At 60.6% G+C, this 27,231-nt stretch overlaps 2 protein-coding genes across 6 annotated transcripts; one reads left to right on the top strand and one right to left on the bottom strand.

Annotated features, from left to right (window-relative positions):
- Positions 1-107: 107 nt before the first annotated feature.
- Positions 108-22,249, top strand: PDZD4 (PDZ domain containing 4). Of its 4 annotated transcripts, none has more exons than XM_051837474.3 (8): positions 108-816; positions 16,748-16,983; positions 17,793-17,883; positions 18,252-18,350; positions 18,783-18,845; positions 19,121-19,222; positions 19,378-19,488; positions 19,626-22,249. In XM_051837474.3, the coding sequence occupies exons 1-8, from the start codon at positions 757-759 to the stop codon at positions 21,177-21,179; spliced, it is 2,316 nt and encodes a 771-aa protein (XP_051693434.1). In that variant the 5' UTR covers positions 108-756; the 3' UTR covers positions 21,180-22,249. The 4 variants fall into 4 exon arrangements, with proteins under 4 accessions (XP_051693434.1, XP_008248539.2, XP_051693435.1 ...); XM_008250317.5 differs by having other exon boundaries at positions 16,748-17,001; XM_070066838.2 differs by lacking the exon at positions 16,748-16,983 and having other exon boundaries at positions 798-816.
- Positions 22,250-24,142: 1,893 nt separating this feature from the next.
- Positions 24,143-26,867, bottom strand: SSR4 (signal sequence receptor subunit 4). Of its 2 annotated transcripts, none has more exons than XM_089323671.1 (6): positions 26,505-26,676; positions 25,540-25,722; positions 24,933-25,007; positions 24,753-24,842; positions 24,466-24,531; positions 24,143-24,333 (listed from the first exon to the last, which is right to left on the bottom strand). In XM_089323671.1, exons 3-6 carry the CDS (start codon positions 25,002-25,004, stop codon positions 24,229-24,231), a joined length of 333 nt encoding a protein of 110 aa, XP_089179797.1. In that variant the 5' UTR covers positions 25,005-25,007; positions 25,540-25,722; positions 26,505-26,676; the 3' UTR covers positions 24,143-24,228. The 2 variants fall into 2 exon arrangements, with proteins under 2 accessions (XP_089179797.1, NP_001164835.1); NM_001171364.1 differs by lacking the exon at positions 26,505-26,676 and adding an exon at positions 26,801-26,867 and having other exon boundaries at positions 24,229-24,333; positions 25,540-25,658.
- Between the last annotated feature and the right edge of the window lie 364 nt (positions 26,868-27,231).

Genomic DNA, 27,231 nt, shown 5'->3' with positions numbered 1-27,231 from the left:
CTTCTGCAGCCCCCAGCCGCTCCCGCCCCCACCCAGCCCGGCTCCACTCCCCCGCGCGCGTGCGCCCCGTCCCGCACCCCTCCCCCGCCGCCGCCGCCACCGCCGCTGCCGCCGGCGCGCGCGCGCGCGTGCCCGACGTCCCGGGCGGGAGCTGGAGACAGCCGGTGGGCTGCGGGCCAGAGAGCGGGGCGCCGGGAGCGCCGAGAGCGTGGCCGGGCGAGGTGGGAGCGCCGGCGCAGGCCTGGCCGCGGGCGGGGGCCGCCGCCGCGCCGCCGCCCCGCTGTCGGCCCGGCCGGGCCGCGGTGCCAAGCGCAAGGGCCGGGTTCCCAGGTCCAGCGGTCATGGGCGGGAGCCGGAGGCGGCATCGGCAGCGGCAGCGGCGGGCCCCGCGGGCGGGGAGGCGCGCGGCCCACGGCCCCTGAGGGTCCTCGGCGGCCCGGTGCTCCCCCGCGCCTCTTGGGGGTCGTAGCCTGGCAACGCCCGGTGCTCCCGCCCATCCCCCGCTGCCCTTTTTTTCCCCCCTGGCCGGGTGCGAGGGAGCATGCCCGCGCCTGGCCTTGGCCATCGAAGAGTTAAGTCGAGGGGCGTGGAGCTGTCCTCCCCTCGGGGGCGTCCCCCCCTCCCCCGTTAGTCCCCCCCTTCCCCGTCGCACTAGGGTATGGCCCCCGGGCCCGGCCCGGGACCGGAGGTCCCGCGCTCGGGCCAGTGAAAGCGTCTTCCCGTTCCCGCCCTCTTCCTTCCTCGCCGGCCAGCACCATGGGATGTAATATGTGCGTGGTCCAGAAACCGGAGGAGCAGTACAAAGTGATGCTTCAGGTAGGGAGGCTGGGCCGCTGGCGCTGGGGGGCGCGGCCCCGCCGGGACGGGGCAGGCTCCGTGGGTAGGGCGGGCGCAGTCCCGGCGGCCAGCGTGGCTGGGCAGGAGGGCTTGAGGTGGAAAATGCAGGGAACAATCCTCACCCTCAAATTCTGGGTTTGCTGGGTGTTGCCCCTCCGTGGGACCCAACCACAGATAGGGGGAACTCAGTGGAGGTGGGAGAGGGAGGCGCGGCACCCTGACTTGGGCACCCTCAGAAGACTGGGACACGAGCCCCAGGTCCAGATCAGCCCGGGGTGGGAAGTTGGGATCGCACTGGTTGGGGTGTGCTTCGGTCCTGGGCCCCAAGAGCCAGGATGCGCCTTGTGGCCAGCGCCAGAGCGGGATGGAGGTTGCATAGCAACCGGTTCCTTCCCAGCACAAGTCCTCCCCGCTGGACCCAGGGTAGAGGAGGGAGCTGGGAGCCCGCGGAGCTGGGGGCGGCTGAATGTTGGTCCCAGCGGGCCAAGGAGGGGTGGGTGCTCCCTTAGGCGCTCACTGCCAGGATGGCAGACTCCCAGGCCCTTGTGTGTCTTGGGTGAGAGCGTGCCACCAGGGTTGGCGAGGAGGGCAGCCTGTGGGCAACAGTGCCTGGCCAGCCTTCTGTCGGTCCCGCCTTGGGGGGCGTGCACCCAGCGAGTGGTGTGTCGCCGCTGGGGGAGGAGATGCCAAGCCCGGATCCTTGGCCCTGCCACCCAGCCCCACAGCCCTGAGTGGGGCTTCCTTGCCTGTATGTGGCGTGACTACGTGAGTGCGTGCCTGTGCCCCGTCTGTGTGTGTGTGTGGAGGCTCCCCTGGCCCCACACGTGTGTACTTTCTGTGTGCGCTCTGCGAGCTGTCTGGAGAAATGTCCCGGGTGGTGTGGACTGAGACCCACTCGTGGCAGGAGGGGGAGGTCAAGGTCAGAGGGAGTCCGGACCCAGGAGCAGACAGGGGCGCAGACAGGTATGCATTTAGTGGTTCTGGCTTCAAGTTCCGAGTTGATGGCTCAGGATGAGGGAACAAGTGCATGGTGGAGTGATTTTGGCTGGAGAAAATGGGGAGGCTTCTAGTCCAATAGGGGCACCCCTGCAGACATCACCTGGGGCAAGGGGGGCAAGGGGGCACAGCAGAAGGAATCGGAGGAAAGGGGGCAGGGAGGGGTATAAATCTCGCCCCAGGCTGGCTGCGTTTCTCATCTCCTCTCCTGCTGCCTGCCCTCTGCAACCCCCCCCCCCCGCCGCCCCGCCGCCGCCGCCGCCGCCGCCGCCCCCGCCCCGCGCCACCCTGTCCGACCCTTGCAGTTTCCCGGATTGACCTGGCTGCAGCCCAGAGGGCCTCGTGCAGAATCTGCCTTGGGTTCAGGGCTGGCTGGTGGGAGGTGGGCTGGGCCGGTTACTTGATGGCGATTCCAGATCCCATTCTTACTGCTTCCTTCTCTGGGTTCCAATGCAGCTGTCTTCTTTGAAATATTACAAAATTTCTTGCAAAATTTATCAGCGAGACAGAGAACAAGCTGCCCTCGGCTGGTTCACTCTGCAGAGGCCTGCAATGGCCAGTGCTGGGCCAGGTCGCACCTGGGAGCTGAGTGCAGGTCTCTCACGTGGGCGGCAGGGACCTAACTGCTTGAGCCATCCCTGCTGCCTCCCAGGAGCCAGAACATTGATGTGGGACACGAGCATCTTCACCAGGCTAAACACCTGCTGGAATGCGGCGGTCTTGACTTCCTTGGGGAAGCGTTGGCATGCTGCTTCATTTTTGGCTGACTTTCAGGGACCCGTGGAAAGGAAAGAGCACCCGTGGCTGGGACAGGATGCTGGCAACTCCCACGGCAGTTGGGGCGGGGTGGGGGGGCTGGGGCTGCCTTTGGGAAGGTTCCATGTCGGAAGAGGGCCTGAAGTGCACCTGGGTGGGAGAGTCCCCTCTACTTACTGAAAACACAACCCCAAATGGCAGACAGAATGGAGTTTTATTTATTGGTTTATTTTTAACGATTTATTTATTTATTTGAAGTGCAGAGAGAGACAAAGAGATCTTCCATCCACTGCTTCACTCCCCAAATGGCTGCCATAGCCACGGCTGGGCCAGGTCACAGTCAGGAACCAAGAACTCCATCCGGGTCTCCCATGTGGGTGCAGGGGCTCAAGCAATTGAGCGATCCACCACTTTCCCAGGCACATTAGCAGCTAGCTAGATCAGAAGCAGAGCAGCTGGGACTCCAATATGGTGTGTAGGCATTGCAAGCAGTGGCTTAACCTGCTGTGCCACAGCACCTGCCCTGGCTGCAGTTTTAAAAGCAGAGCTATGGGGCCAATGCTGTGGCATAGCGGGTAAAGCCAACGCCTGCAGTGCCGGCATCCTATATGGACGCTGGTTCAAGTCCCAGCTGCTCCATTTCCGATCCAGCTCTCTGCTGTGGCCTGGGAAAGCAGTGGAAGATGGCTCAAGTGCTTGGGCCCCTCACCCACATGGGAGACCCAGAAGAAGCTCCTGGCTCCTGGCTTCAGATGGGTGCAGCTCCAGCCATTGCAGCCAATTGGGGAGTGAACCAGCGGATGGAAGACCTCTCTCTCTCTCTCTCTCTCTCTCTCTGCGTGTAACTCTGACTTTCAAATAAATAAATAAATTTTTTTAAAAAAAGTGGAGCTGTCCTTTAAAATTAAGGGGGGCAGGCAGATGGAGAGCAGTGGAAACCTTTAGACAGCCCAGGCCACCAAGGAGAGAGCTTCCTTCCCATAGCTGCAGCCGCTCTGCTCTTCGCGGCGGAGAGGCCACTTTCGCTGCTGAAGCCCGGTCAGCTTCCTGGACGATTTGCCCAGCTCCGAGCACCGCCCCCCTTCCCCGGGCTCTCCTCCTTGTCTCCCTGAGGGAGCTCATCCACAGGCACAGGAAAAGGTGGTGCAGTCCACGGGACGGACTTGTAGCAGAGCCAGAGAGGCCTGGACCCTTGCCCACCGCCAGGTCAGCAGCCCTCAAACCTCTAGCCTTAAGCTGCAGAGCCTTTCCCCTGCAAGTGCTGCTTGGGCCTGGCGTTTGGCGCAGCACGGCCCTTGTCATTGCCTCGGCTCACATACCAGCTCCAGCCTCCTGGGAGGCAACACAGGCTGGCTCAGGGGTTGGGTTGAGTTCCACGGTTCCTGGGGCTCCTGGCTTGGTGGAGCCCCAGCTGTTGCAGGCATTTGGCGAATGATCCAGCAGGTGTCTGTCTGTCTGTGTCTCTTTCTCTGCCAATAAAATAATCAGTGGCTACTTTCTTGAGTTATATTTACCATAGCATACAGTTTACCCTTTCCAAGTGTACACACTGGTCTTTTTTTTTTTTTTTGTATATCACAAAATTATGGGACTGTCACCACTAGTTCCAGAACATTTCGTCACCTTAGAAAGAAACTCTGATGTGCCTGGGAGAAGCAGCCAGAGATCAGGTGCCAGGGCCCCTGACACCCATATAGGCGACTTGGATGGAGCCTGGCTGGTGCAGCCATCTGGGGAGTGAATGAGCAGATAGAAGCTCTCTTTCTCTCTCTGCCTCTCCCTCTCTTTCTGCCACTGTGCCTTTCAAATGAATGAATGAATGAATGAATGAATGAAATCTTTTTTAAAAAATTCTGGAATCCTTAGGAATAAGCTTCCCAAGCTTCCCAGCCCCACAAGAGCCTGGCAACAGCCAAGCCACTTGCTGTCTCTTGCGATTTGCCTATGCTGGATATTCCCTCTAAAGGAAATCACACAACACAGGACCCTGTGAGTCTGGCGTCTTTTCGCACCATGTTGTCAAGTTTCACGCCATCTGCAGCATGTCTCAGTGCTACATGATCCTTGCGGATGGTAGTCATTGTATGGGGTACCGCGTACTATTTTCTCATGAGCTGACGGGCGTTTGGATCGTTTCCACCTGTTGGCTGTTGGGAATAGTGCTGCTGAGCTCCCACTTTCCATTCTCCCCAGCACGGTATGAGGATTCCAACTTCTCCACGTCCTTGCCGGCACTTGTTCTTTGCTGGCTGTTTCTGAAGCCAGGAGCCAGGAACTCCATCTGGGTCCCCCACGGGGCTGCAGGGGCCCAAGGACTTGGGCCATCCTCCACTGCTTTCCCAGGCCACAGCAGAGAGCTGGATCGGAAGTGGAGCAGCCGGGACTTGAACTGGCGCCCATGTGGGATGCCGGCACTGCTTAACCCGCTACTCCAGAGCGCCGGCCCTAGCACAGTGGTTTAAGCCTCCACCTGCAATGCCAGGAAGCTGGCTCTGAGGTGGAGCAGCCCAGGCTTGAAGTGGTGCTGATGTGGGATGTGGTGTCACAAGCACCAGCTTAACCCACTGGGACACAACTCTGCCCCCGCCCTCCCCCCACCCCCCACCTCCTCCCGCCGAAGTGACCTTTGAATTCTGCAAGTGTGAGGCCTGTGACTTTGTACATTTTTCTTTTCAAGATTGTTTTGCGTATGCTGGGTTCGTTGAGCTTCCATATGAGTTTTAGGATCAATTTGTTAATTTCTGGAAAGTAAGGTGGGATTTTGATAGAAATTGCATTGATTGGGTGACTTTCCAGTTGTTCAGGTCTTCTCAAACTTCTTCCAACAATATCTGGTACTTCTGTTACATTTATTCCGTAGTTTAATTCTTATGATGCTATTGTAAATGGAATTATTTTTGTTAACTTCATTTTTGGTTTTCTGATTGCCACTGTATAGAGAGATAATTCATGCTGTATCCTCACTTATTAACTCTGATAATGGTCTTTTAGTGGTTTCCTCAGAATTTTCTGTATTGTAGGATCATGGCATTGGTGAATAGAGCCTTTTTCATCTTAATTTTGAATGTGGATGTGTTTTTTAAAAAAATATTTAATTTGGGACCAGCACTGTGGTGTAGAGGGTAAACCGCCTGCAGTGCTGGCATCCCATATGGGTGCCGGTTCAAGTCCTGACTGCTCCACTTCCAATACAGCTTTCTGTCATGGCTTTGAAAAGCAGTGGAGGCTGGTCCAAGTCCCTGGGCCTCTGCACCCGAATGGGAGACCTGGAGGAAGCTCCTGGCTCCTGGCTTTGGATCGGCACAGCTCCCGCCATTGTGACCAGCAGATGGAAGACCTCTCTCTCTGCCTCTCCTTCTCTCTGCCTCTCCTTCTCTCTGTGTAACTTTCAAATAAATAAATAAATCTTTTAAATATTTATTTTATTTATATGAAAGGCATATTGACAGAGAGGAAGAGATCTTCCATCTACTGATTCACTCCTCAAATGGTTGCAATCACCAGAGCTGGGCTGGTTTGGAGCCAGGAGCTTCTTCCGGGTCTCCCACATGGGTGCAGGGGCCCAAGCACCTGGCCATCCTCTGCTGCTTCCCCAGGCACATTAGCAGGGAGCTGGATGGCAAACCGAGCAGCTGGGACTCGAACCGGTGCCACAATGGTAACCCTCCCCCAACCTGGATGCTTTGTATTTCTTCTTTTACCAATGTGCTCAGTGCCTGCAGCACAGTGCGAGAGCGGGCATCCTTGCCTTGTTTCTGATGTGAGGGAGGCAAGCGCGTTCCTCACCCCGAAATCGGAAGTGAGCCTGCGTTTTTCCTAGAGCGTCGTGAGGTGGAGTGTTCCTGTCTTCAAGCCTTGTTGGATTTTGTCAAATGCCTTTTTGGCGGCTATTGAGGCCATCACCTGGTTCTGCTCCTCTAGCTCGCTGATCCGGCCTACCGCAGGCACTGGGAAGCCTGTCAGACCTTCAGCCCCATTTCGCACTTCCAGTCCTGGTCTCCTGGCTCACTTAATAGGCGAGGGGTTACAGTAGCAGGTCGGCTAGGAAAACAAGGGCCGGTAAGCTGCTGCCTGCGACTCCGGCATCCCGTATGGACGCCGTTGAGTCCTGTCTGCTGCACTTCTGGTCCAGCTCACCGCTAATGCACTGGGAAGGCAGTGGAGGGTGGCCCAAGTCCTTGGGCCCCTGCACCCGCGTGGGAGACCTGGAGGAAGCTCCTGGCTCCTGATGCCCCCTCCTCTTTGTCAGACCAGTCTACACTGGCTGTCCTCCCTGACACTCTTGCTTGGGTGGGCTGCACTCCTCGTGGGGCCGCTGGGACCCGAGGAGCAGGCCAGTGGGGAGGACACCTCTCCCGCCCTCTGGGCAGTCTCCCAGGGGTTGTTTCCTTAGCATCTACTTGCGGAGGCCCCACTGTGCAGCCCTGTCGCAAGTGCTGGGGGCGGCAGGGGGACACCCAGACCCCGCTCCCAGGGGTTGGGGGTTTCGGTGTGTGACACACCCTGCTCCACCTGCCCTGCCAGCACTTAGTGCAGTGCGTGGCACCAGAGGCCGGGAGAAATGCATGCTGTGGTGGAAACAAATGCGGGGGGGGCTGAATTCGGACAGCTGCAGGCCACCGCAAGGCCACTTTGGGAAAAGAGCTACGCAACCACACATGCATGCCCCAAAGGGGAAAGTCCGCTGCTGCAAGCGCTCAGCCGCACGCCAGCGGAGGCAGTGGAGCGCTGTGGTGATGTCAAGGGAGGCAGCTGGCTCCAGCCCTCACTCGCTGCTGTTGGGCCAGGGCAAGTCACTGAAAGTGTTGCTGGCTTAGGGCCTCAGTTTCCTTCCCTGTTAAATGGGAACGAATGGGGTGACTGGGACAAAATCCGCAGACTGTACATGCCCGGCAGCACTGTCCGCACTGCGACCCCTGGGGAGGGCAGTATTGCTACTGCGTGGCTGTGCAGTGGGTCGCTGTGGGTGGAAAGTGGCCGGAGGGGGCCAGCACTGTGGTGTAGTGAGTAAAGTCGTCCCTGCAGTGCAGCCCCCCCCCCCGTATGGGCGCCGGTTCTAGTCCCGGCTGCTCCTCTTCCGATCCAGCTCTCTGCTGTAGCCTGGGAAAGCAGTGGAGGATGGCCCAAGTCCTTGGGCCCCTGCACCCATGTGGGAGATCCGGAAGAAGCTCCTGGCTCCTGGCTTCAGATCAGCACAGCTCCGGCCGTTGTGGCCTCCTGGGGAGTGAACCAGCAGATGGAAGACCTCTCTCTCTCTCTCTCTCTCTCTCTGTCTGTCTGTACCTCTCTGTAACTCTGTCTTTCAAATAAATAAAATAAATCTTAAAAAAAAAAAAAAAAGCAAGTGGGCAGAGCAGCCTTCCGCGTGCTCATGTGACAGCGCCCAGGGAGAGCGCAATGTTCAGTGTGTGTTCGGAAGCAGCAGCACAGGTGAAGAGCCCTCGAGTAGCGAAGCGGAAGGTGTGAGCTGGGAGCTGCACAGGTAGGCTAGTGCACTCCTGGCGGACGGGCTGCGCCGCCCCTCTCCCCCTGCGTTCTGCCTGGCCGTGCTGCAACAGGCGCTGCCTCAGCGCTTGGCTGCCTTTTGCTCTGATCAGTGGGCCAGGGAGGGCTCTCGGGTCCTGCGTGTCCGCTGCCCTGCAGAGCAAGGGCCTCACATAGGCACTTGGGCTCCATCAAAGCACTATCAGCTGCACATTTAAACCCTGGGACACAGTTCTGGGTTAAAGGGGCGTGAAGCGCTAACAGCGGGTCTCCTAGCTGAGTGCCTGCTTGTCTTGATGCACAGCTCCGGCGCTGACTCCATCCTCCTGCTAATGCACACCCTGTCAAGAGACCGGAATGGACTCCCTCGCTTTAGCCTTAGCACAGCCAAGACAGGCACCTGTGAGCCAGCAGATGAGCGCTCTCCGACCCCTCCCCCACCCCGTGCCCTGCCCCCACCACTCCGCTGACTTTTTATTTCTTAAAATCCCGAGGTGTCAGTGTTGCGGTTTCGGGGAGGATGGGCATAAATGCTTCTTCAAGTACGGGTGTGTGCCGAGAGGGAACAGTCGGAGCTGGGAACCTTCTTTCCCAGCCTCAGCTTTTCTCATCTGCGGAGTGGGTTTCGGGACCCACCCCCAGCACCTGCCCCTAGAGTCACCAATGAGAGGGAAAGGGACCTTCTTCCTGGTCACACAGGAAGTCGCAGGCCTGGGCTCTTTGCTCGGCTTCCTCTCCCCGCTTCCCGCCTTCCCCAGGACTCGGGGTGCAGTGAGGGCTTCCAGTCGCGCCACGCGCAGTTGTACGCGTCCGCGGTGCGCGGGATGCGGGATGTGTGGGGAGATCCCTGGAACAAGTGCTGGGGAGGCGGGGAAGGCAGGCCTTGGGGCCCCCGAGGCGGTAGCGGCAGCGGCTGGAGGCGGGTGGGACCAGCTCCCTGCTCCTGCCGGCCCCGCACCGCTGCCGCCGCGCGTTCTTTGTCTTCGGTTCCGGGCTCCGGGGGGCGGGGCGAGCGCCACTGGAGCCCCGCCTTCCGCCGCCAAACCCTCTGGCTCTCTCGGGCCTTGGAAAATTTTTCTCATGCTCCCGATGCCTCTAGAGGGGACAATGCACTCCCGCATCCCCAAGCTACATCTCGAACTGCCCTCAGCCTAGGGTCTGCAAAAGTTCCCGAAGGCATTATGTTTTATTTCTTTCTTTTTTTGTATTTTTATTTATTTATTTTCATTTCTTTGAAAGGTATAGACATGATAGAAACAGGGACAAGGGAGCAGCCAGGGCTGGGCCAGGTTGAAGTCAGGGGCTTGGAACTCAGTCTTGGTTTCCTGTATGGGTAGCAGGGACCCAAGGACTTGCCATCACTGCAGCCTCCCAGGATGTACGTTAGCAGGGAGCTGGATGAGAATCAGTGGCGTGAGCACGCCGAGGCACAGGACACAGGCATCTCAAGCAGCTGCTTAACCCCTGTGCCAAACACCTGCCCCATCTCATCATTTCTTTTATTTCTTTTATTTGGAAGTCAGAGTTACACAGAGTGAGAAGGAGAGGCAGAGAGAGAGAGAGAGGTCTTCCATCTGCTGGTTCACTCCCCAATTGGCTGCAACGGCCGGAGCTGTGCCTATCCGAAGCCAGGAGCCAGGAGCTTATTCTGGGTCTCTCACGTGGTGCAGGGGCCCAAGCACTTGGGCCATCTTCTACTGCTTTCCCAGGCCACAGCAGAGAGCTGGATTGGAAGTGGAGCAGCCGGGACTCCAACTGGCGCCCATATGGGATGCCAGCACTGCAGGAGGCGGCTTTACCTGCTATGCCACAGCGCAGACCTCCTCATCAATTCTTTTCTTTTTCTTTCTTCTTCTTTTTTTTTTCTTTTTGACAGGCAGAGTTAGACACTGAGAGAGACAGAGACAGAGAGAAAGGTCTTCCTTTCCGTTGGTTCACCCCCCAAATGGCCGCCACAGCTGGCACACTGTGCTGATCTGAAGCCAGGAGCCAGGTGCTTCTCCTGGTCTCCCATGGGGTGCAGGGCCCAAGCACTTGGGCCATCCTCCACTGCCTTCCCGGGCCACAGCAGAGAACTGGACTGGAAGAGGAGCAACCAGGACAGAATCCGGCGCCCCGACCGGGACTAGAACCCGGTGTGCCAGCGCTGCAGGCAGAAGATTAGCCTAGTGAGCCGCGGTGCCGGCCCCTCATCATTTCTTAAATGAGGGACAGTTCCTAGCTGAATTCCACGACTACGGGGGACATGATCAAGCTGCTTTGGTGGCTTGGGTTGGGGACAGGGTATAGCTAGAGAGTGCAGGCTGGAGTGACACACACCCGCGGGCTGTCTCCATCCTGCCCCCAGGGGCCTTCCTCCCCAAGCCCTCGTCTCTTCTGGAGGGACACCTGAGTGGCTGGGCACTGGGCAGCAGTTGTTATTGCGGTAAAACATCCAGAGCATGAGACTTCCCCGTGGCTGACATCTAGTCCATTCACTGTCTACAGCAACAGGGACGCTCACCCCAGGAAGCAGGCACCACCCCGTGCCGCCAGCCCCTGGCATCCATTAGTCTGCTCTGTCTCTGTGGGTTTGTCTAGTGTGGGCATTTCTTATAAATGAATCTTACAATCTGTGGCCCCGTTTTCAGTCTCTTCAAGGTGCAGCATGTATCTTTAAAAAACGTTTTCTATTTATTTTCATTTTATTTCCAAGGCAGAGAGACAGACAGACAGATGGAGACGGGTCTGCCATCCGCTGGTTCACTAACCAGCAGCCCAGAACTGCATCCCAGTATTCCATGTCAATGGCAGGGACTCAAGTACTTCAGTTACCATCCGCTGCTTCCCAGGGTGAGCATTGGCAGGCAGCTGGATTGGAAGTATGAGCTAGAACTGGAACCCAGACCACTGTGGTGTGGGGTGCAGGCATCCCAAGGGGTGACTGAAGCGCTGCGCCACGTGCCTGTCCCGGGACCTCATGTCCCCCTGTGTGCGGACATTTGGGCCGCTCCCAGGTCTTGGCTGTTATGCGTAGCGCTGCTGCGAACATTTGTGTACAAGTCGCTGAGTGTCTCCTCTCAGATCTTTGGGGACTGCTGAGTCACACACAACAGCTCTGTGTTTAACCTCTTGAGGAGCTGCCAGACTTGTGCGGCAGCTGCCCCAGTTTTCAGTCCCGCCACCAACGTGAGAGGGTGCCGCTGCCTCCACATCCTCCCCGCCACTGCGTGGGTTCGTCTGCAGGACTGCAGCCAGCTCTGGGTGTACTGTAGTGTCTCAGTGTGATTTTGATGGGCACTTCCTTGGCGATTTGTGATGCTCAGCACCTCCTTTTTCCTGTGCTTATTGGGTGTCAGGGTTGAGGCCTCCCTGGCCTTGGTCCCCAGCCCAGTAGCAGCTCTAAAACAAACGGACTGACCACACCCCGCCGGCTGCACTGCCGTCCCCAGGGTTAGGAGTCGTGTTCGTCTCTCTTCATCAAGGCTTTCTAGGTGCCCAGTCATCCCACCCCGGGGCATCACCCGGGCCGCTCCCTGCTCACTTACTGCAGCCCAGCGTAACTTAGGCACAGGATGCAATCTGAAATGGCCTCATTATAAAAGCTATGCTCATGGCAGGAAATGCTATAAAGAAAAATAGAGAAGATGAAGTCATTACAAATACTGTTGTTTTTAAAGATTTATATTTTTATTTATTTGAAACGCAGAGTTACAGAGACAGGAGGGAGGGAGGGAGGGAGGGAGGGAGAGAGAGAGAGAGAGAATCTTCAATGCACTGATGCACTCCCCAAGTGGCTGCAATGGCTGGGGCTGGGCCAGACTTAAGCCAGGAGCCAGGAGCTTCTTCCAGGTGTCCCACATGGGTGCAGGGGCCCCAAGGACCTGGACCATCTTTCGCTGCTTTCCCAGGTGCATTAGCAGGGAGCTGCAATGGAAGTGGAGCAGCCAGGTCTTGAACCTGCGCCCAGAAGGGATGAAAGCGTCATGGATGGAGGCTTAATCTGCTACCCCATAACGCTGGCCCCACCTACAAATACTATTGTCCACTGATGAATTTCTTGCCATCTTTAATAAAGTAATGTGTCCGATTCATACAGCCATACGATATGCATGTGCATATGTAATGTGTGCGTCAGTGAGAAAGCCTTTCAAGAACCCCAGAGCCCATCGTGCCCGGAGCCAGTGCATCTGCAGACAGGGGAGGCGCGTGTGAGCTCCCGCACCCTCCCTGCCTGCAGCAGGTCCTCTCCCACGTGTACTTCACATTTGATCATGACACTGTTCCTAGGATCCAAACATGCTTTCAAGAACAATGTAGCCAGAGTTTAAAAATCTTTGGAGAGTAGAAAAAGCCCTCTGAGCTTTCCACTCTCCGCGTGCATCTTGCCCAGCCTCTCCTCATGCATGGATGTGTTTTATAGGAGAGTTCTCATGGCTCACCTGTTGCTCCATCTCTTTGAGAAACAGGCTGGGTTTTGGAAGGCTGCAGGAGAGGGCAGTGGTGCAGGTCCATTAGTTATACACTGCAGTAAAGGTCATCACAATGGGTCATACGATGGGACGTGAAATACTGTGGAATATCATGCAGCCATAAAGGCGGATGTGGTGGCGTGAGTGTTTGGTCTGTCTGTTATGATGCCCATCACTCATCTTGGAGCACCAGGGTCTGAGCCCCGGCTCCTGAGTCCACCTTCCTGCCAGTGCGCACTCTGGGAGGCAGTGGTGATGGCTCAAGTACTTGGGCCTCTGTCAACCGCTGGGGAGGCCCGGCCTGGCCCCAGGGAATAAACCAGTGGATGGGACCTCTGCCTCTGTCACTCCTTTCCCTCTAGCTCTGTGCCTCTCAAAGAAATTAATGAGCCATCCCGGTAAGCATTATGGTCAGGGCAGAAGTGGTCCCAAGAGGCTGTGTGTTCTATGAAACGCCTTGAATAGCCAAGTTCACAGAGATGGAAATTAGATCAGTGGGTGTCAGGGGCTGGGGCCGTGGAGGATGCGGACTGATTGCTTTACGGGTATAGGGTCACCTTTGGAGTGTTGGAAATGTTCCAGGATCAGATGGTAGGGATGGTTGCCTAGCACTGGGAATGCACTAGATACCTCTGAATTCTAACACTTTAAAATGGTTAGTATATAAAATGTTCAGTATATTTACCACAATAATAAGAAGTTTTTTTTTTTTTTAAAGCTGCTTTGGACATCCTTCTAGTTAAGTGATTGTTATGATTTTGGGCTAAATGACTTCGAGCAAATTCCCTGGGGTCAGAATCAGATGAAGAGGGGATCTAGAAAGGAGACCCGGGGCAGAGAGGCAGGACTTTCAGGTATGGGAAGTGTTGGAGGATCAAGTGGATTCCTTCTGGATTGTTCCGAGAGGTACGTTGCGCTTGATGAAGGAGACTTTTTTTTAATAGCGAGTGTTTTCTGACAACGGGCTTGCTTCGCAAATCCCAGTTTCCCCAGTACCAGAGGCAAGGCGGATTCCTTGCGGACTGTTCCAAAGGAGGTAGGTTTGCACTTGATGAAGGAGACCTCTTTGAAGCTGTTTTCCGACGACAGGGTCCAGGCCTCAAGTCTGCCCGTACAACCTTGGCGCTGGGGGCCCCTCCGTGGTCTTCTCCATCGCTGCCCTGAGCACTTTGACCTTGTGCTGGTCCTCTCGGCCAAGGTGTTGGATGAGTTGTCTTGCCGGCTCCCTCGTGGCTGTTACAATGCAGCCGCACGTGAAGCTGCGGAAGCTCTTGTGTGTGCCCCCCTCCTGGCTCCCCCTCATGCTTGCTGTGGCTTCCACGGTGGCTCCTGACAGTGACTCAGGCTCAGCCAGGGAACTCTGGCCAGGAGCGGGCGTGACTGCTGGTGTGGGTGTCTGTGCGCCTGTGTCTTCATCGTTTGCCTTTGTCACAGAACCTGCTCCTGGGACAAAGTGCAGGGCCCACAGTTAGCTGCGGGGGCGGGGCCTGTGCGAGGGTGGTGACAGTGAGACAGTCGGGGGCTCCTTCTCGCTTGTAGATGTGTCAGGAGGAAGGGCAGGATGTGACGGATCAGATCAGCTCCCATGCCAGATTGACAGAGAAAGATATGGAGAGCACAGGTGGAGAGAGATGGAGGGGCAGGCAAGGACACAAGCCGTGTGCAAAACAGTGCACTCTAGGGACGGTGGGCACAGTGGTGGCGGAATGAGCTTAGCGAGGAGGCCCTCCACTGCCAGCCCACACCCAGCCCTCCCACAGTGAGGGGGCTTCTCCCAGCCAGCTGAGACACTGTGGTTCGGAAGGCCTCCTTGCGGCTGCCCTCTGCGACTCCCCTTAGGCAACCAGCAGCCCCAGCCTGTGCTTCCTTGGCTTGGCGCAGCACGTGGGAAAGTACGGGACACCGCCGGGACGTTGCGTGTGCACTGCCATCGAGCCTCGCTGTAAGAACGTATTGAAGGGGGCTTTGACGCCACCCGTGTACACCCATCTGCAGCCTTTGCTCAGGTTGCTACCGAGTCGGCAGGAGCTTTCCATGGTAGGGATCTTCTCCGAGCCTGTCTTCCCCCTCTGAGTTGGAGTGTCCAGAAGTTGTGCATCTTTCCCATTATTGCTTGCCCTGTTGTGGTCATTAAGAATTTCTTGTCTGTTGCAATGCGATAAAGATGGTTCTGTTTGCAGAATGAACCAGTAGGTAGGCAGGGTGAAGGTCAGGGACATTAGCAAGTTTCAGAGCAGGGCGGGGCTCTGGCAGGACGGCAACAGAAGGAGGTAGCTCGCTCTGGCAGGACGGCAACAGAAAGAGGTAGCTCCTCGTCATATGCCTGGCCCTGGCCTCCACCTAGAGAACTGCCTCTCCGGGTGACAACCCAGCAGGCTGTCACAGGCCATCACTCTGATGCTCCCTGATCTGAGGTGCAGAGACTGTGCATGCGCCCATCCCCCTCCTGCCGTCCCAGGCCCTGCCAGCGCGCTCTTCCCCGTGTCTGCGCCCAGTTTCCATAGCAACGCTGCTGCTGGGTAACGATCGCAGGGAGAGACATTCCTGTGGTTCTCAGTGTCAGTGGAGCATCCCACGGTGCGGGTTGCCCTGCTCTGGGAATTGCGGGAGGTGCGATTCGCCCAGAGACACCTTGAGGTGAAGGTTGTGAAATGCAAAGCCCCATGCGGAACACCTGCCGCTGTCCATGGTGTAAATGCTCCCGCCAGAGCCACCGAATGACGTCACTGAGCGCGTGGTTGGGCAGAGGTGCACCTCCATAATCCTTCAGCTTGCAGACACACTGGATGGCAGTGACCCCGAGAACACATCGCAGACAGCAGGGGTAGTAAAATCACCAGCCAGGGATGAGGTTCGGGTGCAGGCTGCCTTTGTTCTGAATATCATCCGTTTGGTTAGACGTTTCTACGATTAAAGTGTTGACGGTGGCTGTTTCGCAGATGTCCCGGCATGTGCTGGCTCCAGGGACCCCGACGGGGCTTCCAGGCCATCCTTCTGTCCCTTTGTCTCTGCCTCTCCACTGCCCTTGCACCACTCTCACAGTGAGCACCTTAGTGGCCGGCAAGTTGTGCTTCCTTTGTACTGTTTGATGTTCTCTAAGAAATGTTCTCTAATTATGCACAAGATGAAAATCTGCCGGGAGGCCAGTGCGATGTGGGGCTCTGGGAAGTCTGGAGCTGCCGCGGGGCGTCCCATCTCTGTGCACAGGGCTGGATTGTTGTGTTGAGGCCATGACCAGATTGTGTAGTCCGACTTGGCATCGCTGAGAGAAATCCGGGGGAGGGAGGTGACGCCATGACAGAGGGTCCTTGTAACCTTCCAAACATTGGGACAACTCATTAAGGCAGTGAAAGAGCTGTCATGTGGCACAGCCATCACTGCCCACGGCCTCCTGTACCCCGCCCTGGGTGGGAGCGTGGGGGCAGCTTCACTCCCACTTCAAAGAAGCCTCCTCTCTCTTCTCTTGGCCCTTCCCTTCCTTTGCCCCCTGCATGCCGGGTGTCACCTACGTAGGGAGGGCACAGAAGCCTGTGCTGTGGGGCTTTGTCATCCACTCCCCAATGCAGGCTGCAAGCCACAGGCCATGAATCCGCGGCACATTTGCTAGGTCTGTCTTGGCCATTAGTCATTCTTCACCACTCCTCCAACGAGGACCTGCAGTCAACGCAGGCCAGGTGCTACACAAACTGGTGACAGGCTGGCGCCAGCCTTGTGCCCAGGGTACCTTGAGGTCACTGTTGGCTCCATCCACCTGGGGCCATCTGGAGATGGGGACTTTCCCTCTCCTGCCTCCAGCCCCCCACCATCCTGCTCTTTGTGCGAAGCTGCTCAGTGCATCTCGCCCAAGGTGGTTGGGGTCAGGATGCAGTGGGGACCCACTTGAGATGCGCAAGAAATGGGGATGGCCTGAGAGAGGGGCTCAGGCACAGTGTCTGTCCTCGAGCCTGCGACTGAGTTGTGGTGAAGGCAGAGTCAAGGGTGGCTGCTGCCGAACGAGGGGCTGAAGGCTGTTCCCCAGGCGGGGGCAGAGCCTCCAGCCCAGGGCGCAGACTCCGGGTCCCCCCGGCCCTCTGTGAGAAGCGGGGGTTTCCCTGGGCATGAGCGCCCCCAAGGTAGCCAGGGTCAGGGGCGGCCAGCAAACTGGCTGAGCAGAACTTCGGCTTGGACCCTCAGAGGGGAGGAGCTGCCCTCGCGGGTTCTCACAGGGCGTGTCTCTGCTGCAGGTAAACGGGAAGGAGCTCTCCAAGCTGTCTCAGGAGCAAACCCTGGAGGCCCTGCGTTCCTCCAAGGAGCCCCTGGTGATCCAGGTGCTGAGACGCAGCCCCCGCCTGCGGGGGGACAGCTCCTGCCATGACCTGCAGCTGGTGGACAGTGGCACTCAGACCGACATCACCTTCGAGCATATCATGGCGCTGGGCAAGCTGCGCCCGCCCACTCCGCCCTTGGGCATCCTGGAGCCGTACGTCCTCTCTGAGCTGTGAGTCGTCCTCAGAAGGGCCCTGCGCCGGGCCTCCGGAGAGCCGTCCCCACGTCCTTAGCCTCTGGAGCTGACCGGGGCACCCAAAGCCTCAGTTGCGTGCAGGCTTCCGGCGTCAGTCTGGGCACTAGATCTGCCCCCACGGCCAGCGGGGGCACCGGCCTGTCCAGGAAGCTCGCTGCCACCAATGCAGCTTCTTCGGCCAGCTGGCTGGCTGCGGGTCAGGCCCCGGCTCCTCCTCCATCCTCTGTCCTGTGCCGCACCATCGTCTTCTGCCTCACAAGCATCACTCTTTGCGTCTCCGTGCATTCCTTGTCTGTCCCATTCCTCCACCTGCTCTGAGCTCCCTCCATCTCTTCGGCTTCTCTCTCGGGCCCACTCGGACGATCGGCCGAGCACTGGCTCATTGTGCCCAACCGTAGGGAGGGCGGGCCTGGCTCCCCCTCTCTGGTGAGCCCAGCCAGCCCCTGGAGGTGGAGTGGGTCCCCTCTGCTCTGCACAGGTCCCCAGGGCCTGGGTGACTCTCAGGGGCATTGCATGAGTGAGGCCAGTGCTGGGTAGGGGAGTCTGATGTGGGGGCTGGGGTGAGGAGAGCAGGCCCACAGGGGTCCTTGGAGTGGACCCTGTGCACATGCCCGTCCCGTTGGAGAAGTGCTTTCTGGAGAAAGTAGCTGGGCCACGTGGCCTGGAGTGTGCACCAAGGCCGAGCACAGTGGGACCGGCCAGACAGGGAGCTGGGACGAGGGCACGGGAGGAGCGTATGGCTGGCTGATCCCGCTTCTCCTGGGCAGTCCCCCCATCAGCCATGAGTATTATGACCCGGCGGAGTTCATGGAGGGCGGCGCGCAGGAGGCAGACCGTATGGACGAGCTGGAGTACGAGGTGAGCTGGCCCAGGATGGCCGTTGGCAGCCTCGCGTAGGCCGGGCTCCTGCTGCCCCAGGTGGCTGGGCCTCGTGGCCCTTCCCGGTGTGTGCGTGACTGAGCCAGGGCGGGTATGGGTGAGGCTGCGGTTCGTCTGTGTCGCTGAGTCCGTGTCCCACGCATGTCTGTGTCCTGCGCGTCTTGAGTGTGTCTTGGGCATCTCCTGGTGGGGGAGACCGTCGCACGCACGCGCCACTTGGGATGGTAAGACAGTGAGTCGAGGGGGAGGCGAGGCACCAGTGGGGCGGCCACTGCCGTGGGCCTCCCTGCTCATGGTGTTCCTGGGGCTTTCTGCCTCTGCTTGCTCCCTGGGGCTCCTTGTGGCAGGAGGTGGAACTGTACAAAAGCAGCCACCGAGACAAGCTGGGCCTCATGGTGTGCTACCGCACGGACGACGAGGACGACCTGGGCATCTACGTGGGAGAGGTACGGAGCAGTGCCTGGGCGTGGTCGGGCACAGGGAGCACCCCCGCACACACTGCCCTAAGCCCATGACCTCTCCACGTGGCCCACGTGTGGCTTGGAGGCCACCCACAGACCGCAGAGGCCAGGAACGGGGGGACTTCAGCTTCAGCGTGTATTCAACTGCCACATCCCCCTCCTCCTTGGCTCTCCTCGTCTTTGGCAGGTGCACGGCCAAGAGGAAGGATGGGCCTAGCTCTAGCCTAGTAAAGCTAAGCTGCCTGGCCTGGCAGGCCTGGGGGTTCGCTGTGGGGGCAAGCACGCGGCCACCTGCACTTGCCCAGCTCCGATAAAGACCAGGCCTCCGGGCAAAAGGAGCTTGTGCGTGAGCAGGCTGCTTTGGGGGCCCCAGGGTGAGGCTGTCCCTCACACCGCCAGGATGCTTGTGTCCTGCAGGTAAATCCCAACAGCATCGCAGCCAAAGACGGCCGGATCCGCGAGGGAGACCGCATCATCCAGGTGAGTGCTGCAGGCGGCCAGCGGCCCACATCCCTACTGCTCTCCCATCACGAGCTTTGCCTCATGCCACGCAGTCGGCCAGACCTCGACCCCGGGCTGAGCCTCGGCTCAGCTGCCCCAAGTGGCCCCCAGGTGCACGGCCTCTGCTCCTCTCCCGCGGCCGCAGCTGTCCCGGAGAACACACGTGCTCTGTGCGGTAGCCTGGCTCAGCGTGCTCAGGGCCTGCCCGAGCAGCAGCCCTGGCGTGCTTGCTGACCATCGCTGGCCTGCTGCAGATTAACGGTGTGGACGTCCAGAACCGAGAGGAGGCGGTAGCCATCCTGAGCCAGGAGGAAAACACCAACATCTCACTGCTCGTGGCCCGGCCCGAGAGCCAGGTATTTGGCCTTCTGTCTGGGGAGCTGCCAGTGTCCGTGGACAGGGACCACCCGACACTAGGGGGCCAGGCTTAGGGCTTAGGAAGGGGGACCACGGGCTTGTCTGGGAGCGCCCTGGAAGCAGTGGGCTCACCATGGCAGCCTTGTGCTTGCAGCTGGCAAAGCGATGGAAAGACAGTGACCGGGACGACTTCCTGGATGACTTTGGCTCTGAGAATGAGGGGGACCTCCGCGCTCGGAAGCTGAAATCCCCTCCCGCCCAGCAGGTGAGGCGGGTGCGGCAGCATGAGGGAGGGGCTCAGTGTGTGCAGGATGGGGGGGGGGGCGTCTCCTTGCCAGCCTTAGCCTCGGCCCTGGCTGGAACAACAGCCGAGACCTGAAACCCCTTGGGGTCCTCCTGCAGCCACCGCAGCCCGGAAATGAAGAGGAGAAGGGGGCGCCCGATGGAGGCCCAGGCCTGAGCAACAGCCAGGAGCTGGACAGCGGGGTGGGCCGGACTGACGAGAGCACCCGCAACGAAGAGAGCTCGGAGCACGACCTGCTGGGGGATGAGCCCCCGAGCAGCACCAATACCCCTGGCAGTCTGCGCAAGTTTGGCCTGCAAGGGGACATGCTGCAGAGCCGGGACTTCCATTTCAGCATGGACTCGCTGCTGGCCGAGGGGGCGGGGCTGGCCGGGGGTGACGTGCCGGGCCTCACCGACGAGGAGTACGAGCGCTACCGGGAGCTGCTGGAGATCAAGTGCCACTTGGAGAACGGCAACCCGCTGGGCCTCCTCTTCCCCCGCGCCTCGGGCGGCAACAGCGCCCTGGACGTCAACCGCAACGAGAGCCTGGGCCACGAGATGGCCATGCTGGAGGAGGAGCTCCGGCACCTGGAGTTCAAGTGCCGCAACATCCTGCGCGCGCAGAAGATGCAGCAGCTCCGGGAGCGCTGCATGAAGGCCTGGCTGCTGGAGGAGGAGAGCCTCTACGACCTGGCGGCCTGCGAGCCCAAGAAGCGCGAGCTGCCCGACATCTCCGAGCTGCCCGAGAAGTCGGACAAGGACAGCACCAGCGCCTACAACACCGGCGAGAGCTGCCGCAGCACGCCGCTGCTCGCCGAGCCCCTGCCCGAGAGCCCGCTGCGCCGGGCCACGGCCGGCAACTCCAACTTGAACCGGACTCCTCCCGGCCCGCCCGGCCCCGCCCCCACAAAGGCGGCTCCTCCGCAGGGGAGCCCCGCCAAGTTCCGCTCGCTTTCCCGGGATGCCGAGGCGGGCCGCAGACAGCACGCAGACGAGCGGGTCCGCCGGAACCCCAAGATGGGCGTGACCCTGGAGCGCGTGGGCCCCGAAGGCAGCCCTTACCTCTCGCGCCGCCATCGTGGCCAGGGCCAGGAGAGCGAGCAGTATCACAGCTGTGTGCAGCTGGCGCCAACGCGCGGCCTGGAGGAGCTGGGCCACAGCTCCTTGGGTTTGGCAGGTGGCCCTCGGGTGGGTGGGGTGGCGGCTGCAGCCCCCGAAGCGCCCCGCATGGAGTGGAAGGTGAAGGTGCGCAGCGACGGCACGCGCTACGTAGCCAAGCGGCCGGTGCGGGACCGGCTGCTGAAGGCCCGCGCCCTGAAGATTCGGGAGGAGCGCAGTGGCATGACAACTGACGACGACGCGGTGAGCGAGATGAAGATGGGCCGCTACTGGAGCAAGGAGGAGCGCAAGCAGCACCTGATCCGTGCCCGTGAGCAGCGGAAGCGGCGCGAGTTCATGATGCAGAGCCGCCTGGAGTGCCTGAGGGAGCAGAGCGGCGACGGCAAGACCGAGCTCAACATCATCGCCTTGAGCCACCGCAAGACCATGAAGAAGCGCAACAAGAAGATCCTGGACAACTGGATCACCATCCAGGAGATGCTGGCCCACGGCGCACGCTCGGCCGACGGCAAGCGGGTCTACAACCCTCTGCTCTCCGTCACCACTGTCTGAGCCGCCCGGCCTGGCCCAGGAGCCTCCTGTGGCCTGGCCCTTCCTCCCCCTTAGAATGTAGTGTGTGTGTGTGTGTGCGCGCGTGCGTGCGCAACACACGCCTGCCTGTCTTTGCCTGTGCACAGGACTTAACAGATGGAAGCCCACAAGGAGAAAGGCACCTGTCTTTCTTCCTCTGCCTCCTTCTCCCCAAGCAAAGCACTGGAGGCACACCCTTCAGCTGTGGGTGTGGGTCGTGTGTGGGCGCGCACACCACACACACCCATGCACACAGTAGCTCTTGCTGCATGGCTGCTTGGAGACAGGGAAGTGGACAGCAAGGAAGCCAGCACCGCCACTGAGCGCAGCTTTGCCCCCTGCTGGAAGCCGCAGTTACTTGTAGACAAAGGCAACCCCGATTTTTGTGGTTTTTCTCCCTTTCTGTGCTTGCCAATAGTTGTTTTTCTGTTGTGTGGACCCGCCCTGGGGGTTGGCAGCTCCCTCAGGTGGTCGGACAAAGGTGGAACCCTGAGTGTTGGCTGGGAAGAAGGTGGGGGGAGGAGGAGAGGGAGGGCTGGGGTGGGAGGGGAGGGGAGGGGAAGGTGGGAGGAGGGGGAGCAGCTGTCCTGGTGGCCTCCACTCTTGCCGTGCAGGGATGAGGCTCACCCCTGGAGGCCACCTCCTCCAGTGAGCGACATAGAGTGAAGCTGCAGGGACACGGGGGGCAGCGCATACCCTAGAAGAAACCACTGCGCCCGCGGCTCTGCCCAGCACCCTCTGGAGGGGGCCTTGCTTTTGAGTGGCCTGAGGAGGTGCTTGGCTGTCCAGGGCATCTAGAAGCCAAGCCCCATGAATGACACAAGACCTCAAGCTGTGTGGCCTGGAGAGGTGGCACTCACCTGAGTGACAGGAGGGTGGGCCGGCTGGGAGGGAGATGGCCCCAACCCCCTCAGGTTGTACAAGTGTGCGCCCCTTCTGCCTGTGGGGTGCCCCTCAGGCTTAAAGAACCTGACTGGAGGCAGACAGGCTGGCCCAGCCCTGCCTCCACCTGCATCTTGAGAATAAAGCAAGCTGCCTTTTTACTCCGTGGAGTCCTGGCCTCTGTTTGCTTTTTTGGGGGGAAGGGGGCAGGGCTGGGGTCAACTGCAGGCCTCCTGTGCACACTCTGGGAGAAGCTGCATCAGTGTCCCTTGTCACTTCTGGGTGTGACCCAGCCATAGGGTGGTGCCCAGGTGCCCAGGCAGGATGGGAGAGGCAGGCTCTCCGTGGACACAACTGGCAAGTGGATGGAGCCTGAGGAAGGAGGTTAGAAGCTGCGCTCCCCATGTGGGCGCACCGCTGCGCCTTGCTAGGTAGCGCTGGGCTGCTGCACGTTAGTTAGAGCACCCCTCCCCCAGCCAGAGACCTATGGGTTCCAGCGCCCAACAACATGTCGAGATGGGCGGGAATGAAAACTGCAGGACTCCGAGGAGGCTGGGTCTCAAGGGCGGTGAGGCCCGTCACAAACCTCCCATGGGAGGAAGACAAGGGAAAAGGCTTGGCCTGTAGGTGAGGCCAGGCCACAGGAATGATGGCTCCCCCGACCCCCCACACCAGGGCCTCTCCAGCTGAGGGGACACTCAGGGCCCATAGAGATCCCAGCGCACTGCTGCAGAGAACTGGCTGGAGCTGGTCACAGGCCAACCGTTCCCTGGCCTTTCTGCAGCCGCTGGGGGCACCCCGCTCTTCCTCCCATGACATGTGGGCCAGAGGGAGGGCACTGTGTCACTTACCTGGCTCAGACAGAGGTGGCACCAGGACTGGCAGCACTCAGCTACTGAGGCCTGGGAACGGTTTCCCACTCAGGCCCCGCTGCCACTGTGCCTGCTACCCCCCCCCCCCACACGCAGGCCTCCTGCCTCGCGGATACTGACAGTGCGCCCTGCTGGGGCTCACTGCACTATACAATGAGCCCACCGCGTGGCACAGGATTCAACCGCTGGTCTCCTGGGTGAGGACACAGCTCTTCCTGGGGCCTGCCCATTCCTTTGGGTGGGAATCCAGGTTCCTCTCCAGTGCGGAGACAGCCCTCAGCAGGCAAAGCTGGGTCGAAAGTGATCCTCGCTGCACTGCACGCTGGCGCAGCCCGGGCAGGGGAGGGCCTCGGCACCGAGGCACCCGTCCTCCCAGGTCCGGGGCCTTCGCCTTTCCGAGTGCATGCCGGGGGATGGCGGCTGCACCAATGCCCCGACGCCCTGGAGTAGGCACTGCTCCCTCACACTGCAAAGGGCTCAGTGGAGATGTGCACCGGCCTCTTTGGTCCCAGGGCCTTCAGTGCCACCCCCGCCCCAGCTGTTGTGCCCGGAAAGCGGGCTGGGAGAGGCTGGGAGAGCACAGTCAATGTGCAGAGAGCAAAGGGTTCCTCAGAGGTGCAGTGGTGTTCGCCCGGGGAGGAACACGGAGCGGGCAGCCCGCTTCAGAAGGGCCGCCCCGAGACAGCTGTGTGCTGCACACTGCAGCTGCAGCTGCGGGCCCCGCCTGCATCAGCAAGCAAAGCTTGGAAAGCTTTGTGGGGCCCCTAACACAGGCACAGCATGAAGATGGGGCTGGCCGTGCCACCGCGTGTGACCCACGGTGCTGGCTGCTGGGTGTGGGGGTGTGGGGCAGAGCAGCCCCTTCACGGCTCTCGCGCCCAGGCTCGGCCAGAAAGGCTAAGGGTCCCACCCTAGCCCAGCGCCGGAAGGCTGGCAGCCCAGGGACAGGGCGAGGGCAGCAGTGGATGTGTGCTAGGAAGGACGGGCCAATCCTCGGGCCCCCAGCCCCAGGCCCTGCCAGCGAGCAGGACAGGGACTCGGAGAAGGTGGCCACTGGGCAAGCGGGAAGCAGGCAGGAAGGCTTCACTGGGCGAGGGAGCGCGTCCTTCGCCACTCTGCCTCTGCTGTCCAGGCAGACGAGGAGCTGGCCCCCAGATCGCACCGTGTGGGAAAAGCAGAGCGACACAAGGCAGCAGCCCTGGGTCCTGGACGCGCCGCTCGTAGCGCCCAGTGACTGTTTATTCACTAAGGAAGGAGGGCTGAGGGGCCTGCCACTCTCAGGCCTGGATGTGGGTCTTTGCGCTGAAGGCCAGGTAGTAGATCACTAAGCCAATGCCTGCGGCCAGCACCTCCGTGGAGACCCAGGGTCCGTTCCAAGTGCCCTACAAGAAAGATCAAAGCCAGCTCAGCTTCCCTCGGGGGCACAGACTCACTGGCCAATCACGGCCCAGCAGGCAGAGAGCACAGAACCTTCCCTCACCCCACACCCCCAAGCGAGGAGCCAGGCCACTCACCCGATGGTCCACACTGACTGTGAACAGGGGCGGGATGATGGAAATGTCCTCATTATTTCTCTGCGCCTGCAAAGGAGGGCAGGGGCTGGGGTCAGAGGTGGCCAACGGGGTGACGAGGGGAGGAGAGGAAGGGACGAGGGGCAGGTGGCACAGGCGTGCAGGAGCACGGGACGGGGCTGTCGCTGTGCCCTGCACCGGTGAGCCCCCGCCCAGTGCCAGCCGGGGCGGACAGCAGGGTGAGCAGGGCAGGGGCAGCTGCAGGACGACAGGTCCCGAGCAGTCCTCACCTTCCTCAGGAGGCTGTAAGACTCCTCGTCAAAGAACCTGACCTCGTAGGTGCCCGCGTGAGCGCTCTTGTGGTCCAGGCTCCAGGACACCTGGGCGGGTGGGCAGGGTGCACGTGAGGGGGCCGTGACACAGCGACACTCAGTGGGCCCCCGAGAGCACGCAGATCTGCCGTCGCTTACCTGGTACCGCCCCACGTCCTGACCCCGGGTGACAGGGAACTGTTTTCCACTGACATCAGCGTAAAGAGCCATGTTCTAGGTGAGAAGACAAAGGGGAGTCACCTCCTCTCTCTGGCCAGGAGCACCATGCAACCACCGAAGAGGTGAGGCTGGCACAACCGGAGCCACGCTGGGAGAGCAACACCCACCGCCTGCTGGCACTGTCTCTCTGGGTCTGTGTCCTCTGGGAGCGAGTCTGTTCCCGGAACCCGCGAGGGGGTGCTGGCGCCAGGGAGACCCCCACCATTGCCCAAGGAGGGCTGCCCTTCAGAAAGGGCCTACTCCCCGCTTGGGGCTTTTAGGAACGCGGGCCTGTGCAATCCCGAACTTGCGGCACACCCAGACTCTCTCTCTCTGGCAAGCGGCATCCAGAGCAGAAGGGCGAGGCTGGGCGTGAGCCTCGCTCTCTCCCGCAGCGCAGACCCAGAGCAGAGCAGGCCCGTAGGAAAGGGGCCTTGCTGTGCCCTGCCCCCTCCTGCTCCCCAGGAACTGAGTTCCAAGAGGAGCACCCCTGGCCACGCCCACCTCTTGCCCCTCCGTCCTCCTGGCGGAAGCCGCACTGCCCCACCTGGACCCTGTTCTTGCACGTGAGGGAGATCTCCACGATGAAGACGGTCTCGGTGGAAATCACGGCGTCAGAAGTGGTGTAGTAAGAAGGGGTGATCTGGGGCTCCACGCACGCCTCTGCTGCAGGGAGGAGGCAAGGCCGGCGTGGGCGTGCTGGAGCCAGGGCACAAGGGCCCTCCTGCCCCTGCCACGGGAGGTGTGCGACACACAGCCGGGGGTCAGGCACGAGTGCGATGGCAAGGGGGGGGGGAAGGCTGGGGGAACAGGGAGGGCTTTGCAGTGAGGACTCATGCCAGCGGAAGGGGGGCGAATGTGTGCAGGGGGCTCGCTTCAGTGCTGGCACCCACGACAGGGAGCCCCGGGGTCCAGGCCAGGATCAGTCCAGAGGACGGGAAGGGCATCTGCCTCCAGCAGCCCTGAGGACCCGTGGGAAAGGACGATGCCACCGAGGTGGCGGACAGGAGGCAGAGAGATGGCTCAAGTGCGCTAAGCCGGACAGCGCTTTGGCTCCGGGCAGGAGGAACATGCCGGGGCGTGGGGTGGAGGGGGTGTGTGTTGGGGGGGTGCGGGGGCAGTGAGTTGGGGGCCAGTCTTCTCTGCCTGCCGCTCCATTGGGCCTTTCCCTATGGAGCCCCCGAGGGGTTCACGGCCAGCTATGTCTCTTGCCAGACATCCCTGGTACAGGGCAGGGAACTGCGGGGTGAGAGAGGTGCGGGCAGTCGGGAGGGCCGGGCTGGCACCAGCGTGAATGTGCAACAACTCCCTTTTAGCCACACTCCAGGCTGACTCCAGGCTGTCCTCGACCCTGCCCCGGGGCTCGGAAGCACTCAAGGCCCCTGCTGCCCGTTTCAGCCCCACACTCCGGCTCTCTGGCCTGCTGGGGAAGCCTGGCCCGCTCCGCACTGCCGGAGGTGGATCCTGCCCGACCCCCCTCTGAAGCCAGGCGACGGCTGCGACGTGTGTCACCTTCCCTGCTGGAGCTGACAGCCGGGGCCCACAGTGTAGGCTTTGCGGCTCTTTATCACGAGCGGATGACGGAAGGATTTGACTGTTTCTCCCCGCAGCCTGGCTGCTTGGCAAACGTGCGTGTGGTCCACTGGTGGCTGCGCCGCGACGCCGGCTACCTCTCGGGGAAAGGCCCGGTCTGCAACAGCGAGCCCCGGGAAGGGCCTGCCCTCGCTTCGCCCGCACCCTTCCTCCCCCCAGCACCACCTGCCGTGGGACAGAGGCTCGCCAGAAATAAACTCCGGCCAGGCCGCTACCTGAGCAGCAGGACAGGCCGGAGAGCAGGAGCAGCGCCAGGGCGCCGAGAGATGCCATCGCCGCCATCGCCTCTTCTCTGCCGACGCGAAAAAGAGCGAGCTCGCCTGAACACGAGGGGCAGACGAGGAAGCGCGACGCGTAAGCGGCCGCGATAGCCAATCATGCTCCGGCGGGCCGGGCCAGGCTTCGTGACGTCGCTAGGGGCACTGACGTGTCCCCTCCCCGAGCCAGGGGCCCAGCTTGTCGCGCCCCCCCTAAGATGGCGGCAGCGGCAGCGGCAGCGCGGCCGGGAGCCGCGACGCTCCAGGCACCGGAAGGGGGCGTGGCCACCGGAGCGGCTGCGCGCATGCGCAGCGCCGGGCGCACGTCTGCCGTGGGGATTTCGCCCAGCGCCGAACTCTCGCGATAGCGATGTCATAACTGTTGGAAT

The sequence above is a fragment of the Oryctolagus cuniculus genome, chromosome X (assembly GCF_051225735.1).
Source record: "Oryctolagus cuniculus isolate XC-2025 breed Fujian yellow rabbit chromosome X, ASM5122573v1, whole genome shotgun sequence".
In the NCBI taxonomy this organism is placed as follows: domain Eukaryota; kingdom Metazoa; phylum Chordata; class Mammalia; order Lagomorpha; family Leporidae; genus Oryctolagus; species Oryctolagus cuniculus.
The sequence above is the reverse complement of the archived record's forward strand: the minus strand, read 5'-3'. Positions and strand labels throughout refer to the sequence as shown.